At 55.3% G+C, this 9,928-nt stretch overlaps 1 protein-coding gene across 1 annotated transcript; it reads left to right on the top strand.

Moving 5' to 3' along the window:
* Positions 1-3,770: 3,770 nt before the first annotated feature.
* Positions 3,771-9,867, top strand: TGME49_237550 (hypothetical protein; the record flags this gene model as incomplete). The annotated part of the gene is made up of 6 exons (XM_018780499.1): positions 3,771-4,184; positions 4,535-5,146; positions 5,508-6,360; positions 6,594-7,759; positions 8,218-8,823; positions 9,049-9,867. 6 exons carry the CDS (start codon positions 3,771-3,773, stop codon positions 9,865-9,867), a joined length of 4,470 nt encoding a protein of 1,489 aa, XP_018635756.1.
* Between the last annotated feature and the right edge of the window lie 61 nt (positions 9,868-9,928).

The raw sequence follows: 9,928 nt of genomic DNA, 5'->3' as shown, positions 1-9,928 counted from the left end.
GGTGTGTACTGCAGAGGCGCCACAGACAGCTCTCGATCATCTTGCAGATGCAAGAGAGCCGAGAGCTGGCCGAGGCTGAGGAAAAGGCGCACAATGCGGAGGCACTCGCTGCGGCCGCAAAAGAGGCCGCCAGAGCGAACGTTGAGGGCACCCCACTCGCTTCGCAGCCTGAGGCCCAGAGCACTACAATAAAGCTGACAGGCACCTCTCCTGTGCACCTTAAACAACGCGGTTGGAAAACGAAAGACAAACGAGGCAAAAAACACACCAGTGACGCGCCTGTACTCCGTACACCTGCCTCCAAAGAAGAATTTTTCGAGCCAGTGCCATGAAGGAGGGCGACGCTGCCTTAGGTGACGTCTTTAACGCTGGGCTCATTCGCTGCAGTGAAAGTGTCACTGGCTCTCTGTAGTCTCCCAGGACTGGTGCAGAGTCCCCGTTCTACGCTCTCGGCTTACGACTCCTGGTCTCGCTCGCACGCTTCAAAAATTCATCCTGCTAACCGTCTCCTAACTCTTCACAATCATTTCTATTTTGACCCCTTCGACGGACACTTTCTACTTCCGTCTCGGCACTAGCACGCTGCTTGTCGACAAAGTCTGTCTAACCAGCCGGCGGTGCTATATGTGCCGGCAGTGTGTGGCGGTTCAACTAACCGCTAAGGCATACGCCTCGAATTGTACGAAGACTGCCACGACTGAAGCTAAGGTCATGACAGCGTGCGGACACTTTCCGGAAAACAATCTGCATCAATGTGGTCATTTCCGTGTCGTCTTGCTGCAAGACATAGAGGGCCCATCTGAAATATGGCAGTTCGTCTGTCCTGACCCCGTGGACGCATTCCGTCTTCCAGAGGGAAAACGCGTCTGGCCAATTGCAAACGGACAACTGCAGGGAGTGAACTTTCTTCGCTGAGCACTCAAGCTTAGTGAGAAATTGGGTGACACGACAAACTGCATCACAAATGAACAAGCGAGCCGCTTGCAAATCGAATGTTACGTTACGCGGCCGCTCAGCCCCCTCAAGACACGTGGTTCCATCCTGTCTGCTGCTCCTGGTCCCCCCTGGATATACGCATTATCTATGCGTCGTCCGGCGCTGCTGAAGACAGCTGCCAATCAGTGGCTGCTTAACGACCTCATCCTCGACACCGCCTTCACCCTTTCGACAAACACATGCTAGTTGACTCTAAAAGAAACTTTCCCTCCGCAAGTGCTCCTTTTCTTGTGAGCGGGGGCTAGACGTAAATTAAACGGCGTGGTGACAACACGTTTTAGGCACTAAACCACTGGGAAGCATTGTGAAAGGAGTTCGTATTCAAAGGAATTCACACCAGTATTTACGAACTTCGTATGCAACTGACACCAGTTCCGTCAAGAGAATTGAGTAGCTTTCCCCCGTCCCTTCCTAGGCTGCGTACTAGGAGGCTTCGTTGCTCGGCCCGCACCGGATCTATTCATGTATTCGGGAAACCTTTGGGTTCCGACGAAGAACAGTCGAAAAAATAGGGACCTGCCACTTTCGTTTCGAGAATTTGTCCAGATGTTTGTCTCCCGAGCCGCGACAAGGCCCTCGAGTGCCATGCGTTGGTCGTACCGGAAGGCGGGCGAGGGGTTCCTCGTCGTCGGACGATGGATCAGGGTCAGTCGATGTACGGCAACACCCGTTGCAGTTGACCTGTTTTTATGCAAACAACGGTCCACTCGCGCCGCTGCTAAGGTAAAATTTAGCTAGAGATGGCAGGAGTGGACCCTTTAGGGGTTATTGCGAAGAATTAAATGTACGAACCAATTTGTGGCTAGGATGCAAAAGGACACAACAAAACAAAGCAGCCACACTGAGCACGCTGCAGTAGATTGACAGCCCCTTCATTGCCACAGGGGCAGAAGTCCCTCCTGTCTCCTGACAGGCGGTGCATCCGGAAGCAAAGCGACATCATGGGGCTTTGGAGACGGATGCAGGTGCGGACCGTGTCTACGGATGCATCGACAGCCTAGCTTCACTTTCCCCGAAAGGACGACGTAGCTGGCCGCTTGACTGGGATTGGTGATCCTCCGGTTTCAATGCGTGACGGCTTTCGCAACCCGGTGGCCGGGGGCAGCGTCTGGATTCGGTTGCCGAGTTCCGTCGTCTCGGGCAACCGGAAGCGCCCATTTTTCGAGTTTACAGTCCCACCTGGCTAGCACGGAACGGAGGCGTAAGTGCCACATGGCATTTGCGACGTTCAGAAAATGATGATACGCATTTTTGACAGAATATTTTTCCAGTTGGACGCCTGCTCAGAGTCTGCCGTCCACATCGGCTTCCAAGCCCCAGCGGCTCTGTACCGCGCAAGTGTCGGGGTGCGTCTGCGAAGGAGCAACGCTCGTCGAAAACTGCCTCGGATGCAGCATTCGCTTTCAGCCAGGAGTAGATGACGTCCTCACTGAGCTCAGTGCACGTTTTGGATACATAAAGAGGGCGTTTGACATCTGTTGGCGCCGGACTTTGTGGCGACTGCGTACAGACGACTCAACCTCGACTCTTCGTCCTGCAGTTGGAATGGAGCGTCCCCTCATTCAACACGGGCGTCTTTTCCCCCCAAATATGTTTTGAGCCGTTGAGCACGGCACGAGTTTTATGCCGACTCTTCTGTGATAATTCATATAAGGAACACAGCGTTTCCGTCACAAAGAGTCTGATGCCGTACTGTGCACCGCATGGGAAGGTTGTTTGTCACTGCGTTAACGTCCTTTGTTTTGTTGATTTTGAACTGGTTCAGCCGGCGGACACAGACAAGCGACAGGCGTCTCCGCTTCGTGTCATTCAGGACAGGCCTGTGCGCAATATCTCTCTTGTGCATTATTCGGTTGTATCATACCGAATCCTCCCAGGGGAGAAGTGATGCTGTATTGCCGCAAGAGAATTTTTTGAGACCATGGATTTGTAAAGCCGTGGTGTTACATCTCGCGAAGTTTCAGGAGCCATTTGTTGTGGTGCCTTTCCAGGTGTCTGTAGGTGACTAGAGTATCTGAGGGTACACGATTAGCGTGTTTTTTATTCCTTTTTGGTGCAGGCTTTCCACCCAATGGGTGAGGGATGCGTAGCACAGTCTCACAGATGACATAGGTCGTTTTCATTTCGACTCAGACGGAGGAGTGGGCTGCGTCTGCGGTGAGACACGGAAAAGAGTCATTTCGTCGCAGAGTATTGAAGGTGATCGAGAGACTTTGACATGTGTTTTGATTTCTCTGGGGTTGTCGCGATTAATCCTGACATTGACAAACCCGTACAATACCGAACCAATTGATGCTGGCCCGCGCGGTTAGGGACACAGAACTTGGAAGAGAGGTCAGCGTCTTTCTTCTGGTAATTCTTGACGCGTTAACGCCCAGCTGTGTGCGTGCTGTAAAGAAACCCTGGTGGCTTTCTTGGTCGTGAGAGCCTGCCGGTTCAGCTTTTTCACTCGACCAGAGTGTATTCTAGACGTTTCTCGACAGCCACGAGGTGCCCATGTCTCGTGAATTATTTTTCGATAGAGGTCGCGGATTCACTTGCAACGGTGCACCTACAACGTCTGTAGCACGCGAATTCGCAGAGCACCGAAGAGACGTCACTTTCCGTCAGCATTCGCTTGGCTGGAGCGTGTGACGTGTCGCAGCTCTGCACAACCACCGATCGCGTTTCGAAATATTCTTTTCATTCCAGAGGCGTCCCGAGTGAGGAGGGCATTTCTGGGAAGGAAACAGCCAGAGACGACTGGGCATTCCGCGGCTAACTGGCGTGACGAGATGGCGGGAGACTTCCCGCAACTTCTCCGTGTGAGAGGTGGTCGTGGGCGACCACACTCAAACCATGGAGGGTCTGAGAGCGCCTCACACGAACTGTTGCTTCCTCTGAACTCTCCGAATTTCCGAGACAACACATCTCGGAGCGCGTGTTTGCCAGGAGAACGGAAAATGCGAGCTTCCGTGAGGTCGCCTGCGGGTGCGTGCCTATCGTATCTGGGGGGTACAGACTCTCGACGTCTTACTGACTTGCCAAGACGCTGTGGTCCCCCTATCCTTCGCACTCCACTGGAGGGCACTTCATCGTCTACGAGACATGGAACACCTTCCAGCACTCTTGGGCAAAAAACCGCCAGAGGAGAGAACTCCGGAGAGAAGTCAGGCGTGGACAGTCAAATTACAAGCTTCAGTCCTCAAGTGCGTGCAGACGTAAAGCGACGGTCCGAACGGAGGCCCGAAAACTCCGAAAGAAGAGCAAGTGCTCACTGCCAGCTTTTCCAGCACGAAGAAAACCTTTTGATTGTGCAGACAGTGAGGGGTAAAAATACTGTTGACATTCCGTTGCTTCCGAAGACCAGTTAATCAGACTTTCCCAGGGCTGCTGATAGAACGCTTGGATGAACAGGCGGGATGCTGCCCAGCACGGGTCTGGAAGACTTTCGCCTGAACCTTTCGCTGGTGTGCAAAACACAGCAGCAGACTTCCTGTGTTTGTTGTCTTGCATGGATGATTCGCGTGGCGTGCTTCTGGCTTTTCTGGATTTGCAGACAACAGCAGTTCGACAGAAAGTCGAAATTGTCTTGCCAGGTCAAGAACACCATGGCCGTCGCTATCTTGGTTTCTTGCTGGACATCCGCGCTGCCACGAGCGAAGCGTACATCCAGTTTAGCGAGGCCGCGTGTCCTCCCGGGGTTTCCCGAAAGGAACGCACTTCCACTCTCCCTCTTTCAGGCGGTGCATCCGAGCGTGCAAAGTCAAGAGTTTCGTCTACCTCGGCCACCTCGACTGCACAGCTTCTGGACCCGGCGATTTCGTCGGATTTAAGCATGCTGCACGAAGCAGAAAGCAACGTCGAGAGCGGTCCCTTCAGACCGGAGAAGAATGGCGTGTCCACTCCTCAGGCCTCATCTCAGCAAACTTTTGCCTTTGTCCCCACTTGGATTTCCAGTTCTTATGTTGTGCTAGCGGGACCCCAGCGGCACACAACTTCAGAAGAGGGAACGCACCGCTGCGACGATGCGGTTTTCTTGAAAGAACTAGGACACAGACACGACGATACCGCAGGAGAATACCCTAACGAAGATCTGGCCCGGGAGGGTGCAAAGAGCAGAGAACGCTCGTGCACTACGGAACAATGGAAAGCCGGAGACGTTGTGGAGGTGAGATGGCATCTGCGGGACAGAAAACATGAGATAGGCTTTATATTTATGTTTTTACTCACGAGGGCTCTGCGTTCGGTCAATGAAGGTTAGAAAACAATCCCAGAAGAGTTCTTGTCTGTTTCTGTAGAGGCGGTAATACCACATAACGCGTGAAATAATAGTGGCCTGGGTCATGGGTTTGTGTCCTCGAGGCTTGTCGCGTCTCTTCTTGTTACACGGGGCACACCCTCGTGAGCGCACCATGCGGAATCACCAGGAATACATAGAAGCCGAAGTCAGACGGACAATTTGCTCGACACACGTTCCATCACATCTTTGTTTCTGTTTTTTTGCCCTCCCATCTCTTGTCTCCCTGCAGGTTTTTCGGCCGAGCACCTTTTCCACGCCTGCCCACTATGCTCTTGCACGAATCCTGTCGTCGCCAAGCCCCGACAGTTTTTTTCCCGGTGTGCTTGTTTCGGCTATGAAAGGGCGACTCGAAGAGACACAGGACGAGCGCCAGACTGAGGATGACCTGGCTTCAAACACCGAGTCACCTCGCTATTTCCGCGTTCGCCTGCTATCGGCGCCCTCCGTTCAGATCACTGTGTTGGAGTCGTCGCTACGAGACCCCCGGAGAGACAGGATCACAGGAGAACCCGACTTCTCCGCAGCCGCCTCCGGGTCTCTCTCGTCGGCACTGCCTCTTGACTCCTCGGCGCGCCTCCACCAGTCCATCCAGAACGGTCTTCACGATCTTCAACACTGCAGACAAACAGACCTAGGTCTCCTGCCCTACGAAGTTCCCCTCTCAGTCCTTCTGCAGTCGATATGTCGAGAGACTCTGCCTGTCTCCACTGAATCGGCCCGATGGATCTTGGCTGAGTGCTCGCTCGCCGGTGACGACGCTGCTCCTGGAGGCGACCAGGAAGACGAGGAGAAGGCAGCTTCAAGCCTTCTCCAGGCTCTGCAGGGCCGGAGATTAGTGTCTCCAGCAAAATTATTCGAGTTTGCAGCCGCAAATTTACGAAGCACACCGGGCGGGGGACAAAATGAGAAAGCTCTCGGATTCCGAAGCGACGGAAGAGAGGGGTTTCCGGGCGTCATCGCCGTCACAATTATGTCAGACGGGGGGGCCTTGGCGCAAGACGGAGATGAAGGCCGAACGGCAACTCTGGCACTCGACCGCACCACTAAGACGGAAAAGCGTGAGGCTCTCGACTTCCATACCGGTAAGCGGAAGAGACAGTTTTGTTCTTTTGAATCTTAGAACCCAAAGCATCCCCAGGGAAAAGTGCCATTCTATGACTGGGGGAGACCAAGGGAACTGCAGGCACCTATGACTCCACTCCTCTGACATGTGCTCATTCTTTCGGGTGGCAGCTGATGAAACATGTTACACTGGGTCTTTATCAGAACCGCATCTTCGTGCTCACCCCTGCTCTGTCCTGCTCGTTCGCTTCAGACAGCAGCGACGCTGTGACGTCCGGCTCGTCAGATGAGGACCCACAGACGATTCGAGGTTTCTCTCCCTCGTACTCGCCTTTCCCAGGAGTGGTGTCTTCGCCCTTCTCGCTTCGCCCTGCTTCTCCGAGTGCCTCGACTTCAGGGGCCTCCCGTGGATCCGGCTGCGCTGCCTTTCCGCATCTGCCATCCCCCTTCTCCCCGTTTCCATCCTCGCCACTCGCCTCGGTGGTTTCTTCTGGATCCGAGGGACTGACTGCATGCGAGGGTTCCCCACTTGCAGCAGAGACTCACGGGCGAGGAACTCACTCAGATGGGGAGGCGGGAGACGGGAAACCAGGAGGGAGCAGCGAGGCGGGCACCACAGTGGACGCTCCGGAACCGCGCGCGCTCGAGTTTTTGGGGTGCGCAGAAGTGCACGGGGAGAAAGAAGAGCATCCACAGGAAAGGCGAAACCACGGGGAGTTGCCTGAGGGAACGACAGAGGAGGACGACAACTTGAAGCTCGTCGGAAGAACGGCCTATCCAGGAAGAGCAGGACACGTTGAAGAGGCGACGGTGTTTCAGCAGATAGGACTGAAAACTGTGGGAGACCCTTCGCAGTCGCAGGGTAGACATGGCGTTGGACCCACCGGCGGAATACGAAGTAGGGAACCACTCTCGGGATTTCCCTGCAAAGCAAGCCGCAAGGTCTCAGGTCTAGATTCCGAAGCATCTCTGAGCCAGGGAGCACTGGACGCCGCATCCGGACGCGTGAAGTCTCTCCTCGACGTGGAGGGGCGAGAAAAATCCTTGAACTCCGCCATCCCCGCCTCCTTCTCCCGCAGGGTCCTCTCGGAGGGTCTCCAGAAGATCGGCGCCAGCGGTCTAAACAGCCACGAACTGGAGCAGTGCGAACTCCGCGAGGGGCAGGGATACGCGCTCGTTCTTCTCGGGTTCGACAGGGTGGCAGTGGACCGCTTGAAAGCCATTTTGCAAAGTGCCAGCAGGCGGATCATGAAGAGCCTTCTCTTTCATGAACGAAGAGAAAAACGCCTCAAGTGCCTCGAAGAACGGACTAGCAACGGCGTCGCCTGCGTCTGTGCGGAATTCAGAGCCAAGGAGACAATTGGCCTCATTATCGGCAAACAAGGCGAGAGACTCGAAAGACTCGCGAAACGCTTCCAGGTGAGGCGTGTACGCGAAGCTCGGAACCGTCAGGAGAGGCGCCGTCGCCAGAGACTCTTCCGGCGGTTCACACTGGTGATTTAGGGTGTGGAGTTCGTGGGTCCACGAGCGGAGAAGCAGCTCCACCTGAAGGGAGAAACTGGCGAGGACAAGATGGCCAGTCTAGCCGTTTCCAGACCCCAGCGATTCAAATCTACGTTTTTATAAATGCACTGAACCAAACTTTCCCAGAACTGTGTTTCTTGTGATCTCGATGACAAGACATCTTTCTCCGTTCGCCCCCATTCGCTCCCATGCACCAGGTGGTGTCCCAGCCCCCCCCCTCCCAAGTCTACGTTGTTCCATCACTCCTCTGGACAGTCCATCGTTTTTTGTCTATCTTTAATGTTACTCTGCGTCTCTTTCTGGTTTGATGTTATGCGTCGCTTGCCTTTTGTCGCTTTCTTCGTTCTGTATAGGTCGAGATCCGCGTCTTTCCCCAAGAAGAGGACTCCGCAACGCGCCGCATCCGCATCTACGGCTCGTCCCGCCAGACGGTCGAAGAGGCTCTCGCAGAAGTTCGGGTTTTCTCAGCTCCATACTGTTTGTATCCGCCTTCTTTTGCTCGCGGGCGTTTGCGTGCTGACGGCGCAGATCAGGCAGACAACGGCTGCACGACATGGTATGTTTCTTCCTCGCCGTCGTCGGGGCCCCGCGCTGGTCTCCGTCCCTCTTCTCGGCTGTCGGCTTTGGAGTATCTCTCAGACGAGGGCGGTTCGGATCTCCATGCCCACAAAGGATGCCTGGCCGCCGAAGTCGCTCCGCGCTGTGTCTTCTACGCCCCGGTCGGACCCGCCTTCGCCGCCCGTCTGGGCCACCCCGGAGGGGACATTCCCGTTGGGGTCCTGGAGGCGGAGAAGCCGAGGGATGGTGCTGAGGAGAGCAACGTTGAAAACCAGGTCGCGAGGCTGAGAAGCGAATTTGGACGCAAATCCTTCTTGCGCCAAATCGGAGCGATGACAGGACTCGTTGACGCGTGGTTCGACAAAGCGTCTTCAACTGTCATGCTTTGTGGACTTTCGAGGGTAGGTAAAAATGAGTATCGTGATGAGAAAACAGAGGGCCGGACAGGAGAGTGCATGAGGCGCACAACACAGACGGGGGGACAAGAAGAACGGGGTATGTGTGGCGTACGCCGCTGGCTTCGTCTTTTGTGGGACAGCAAGTCATCGAATGTGGCGTTTTCCCCCGTTTCGAGGTCAATGTCTTCACACAACGTTGTCTCTTGTTTGTTGCCTGCGGTGTCTCAGAACATCGTTTCTGCGGCGAATCTGTTGGACGCCCACATTGTCCGACTTCTCCACGGTTCTTTTGCCCACGCTTTCGCTGCCACGCGTCCTCAGTGTCTCTCGCCCTCCCCACCTCCACAGGCCCCGTTTCCTCAACCTGTGAAGACTGCAGGAACGCCGTCTCACAAGAGGCTGGGTCCTTTTGCGCAGCGGAATACTGCTGGGTTGTTTTCTGCCTCGCCACCTCGTCGCCCGCCGCATTTGAACGCGTCGCCGTTCGCTGCTGCGGAAGCTCTTCTTGGCGCCACCGGGGCAAGGAGAACCCACGCTTGTCCTTCGCGTTTTTGCTCCCCGTCAACGATGTCGTCCCTGGGGCAGGACACCCGGGTTCAGCAGTGCCAAGAGACAGGCGAGGTGGGAGACCCGCTGTCTCTGCCCGTTTCGTGCCTCTGCCCGCTGATCGAGAAAGACTTCCTGTCTCCGACCTGGGTCTCGCCCTTGCGCTCGCAGGACGAAAACAAATCGCGTGCACGCGCCTTTCCCTCGTTCGGCGGACCCCTCGACGGGGGAAGTTTTCCAGGTGGCGGCGAAGGCCTTGCTTCACCGCTGGCTTTTCTTCCACCTCTCTTCTCTTCCCCTGACTGTGTCGCGTCGTCGCTCTTCCAAGTCTTGATGTCCACACAGAGCCTGCCGTCAGTTAGCGCTGCTCTTCACGCGTCTTCTCGTAGGGAGAAAGGGCCGGTGTTTCTTCCGTGTCGGTCCCCAAAGGTGGAAGGGGAAGGAAAGCAAGGATTTTTCGGGGACGGTGGATCTCCGCAGACAGTCCGAACAGACGTGTGACACCAACGCGCTGTTTCGCGGATGTTTTTATCAGGGTCCCTCGGGTTTCTTTTGTTTGGGC

The sequence above is a fragment of the Toxoplasma gondii genome, chromosome X, assembly GCF_000006565.2.
Source record: "Toxoplasma gondii ME49 chromosome X, whole genome shotgun sequence".
NCBI classification, from domain to species: domain Eukaryota; phylum Apicomplexa; class Conoidasida; order Eucoccidiorida; family Sarcocystidae; genus Toxoplasma; species Toxoplasma gondii.
This window is presented reverse-complemented; position numbering and strand designations above follow the sequence as displayed.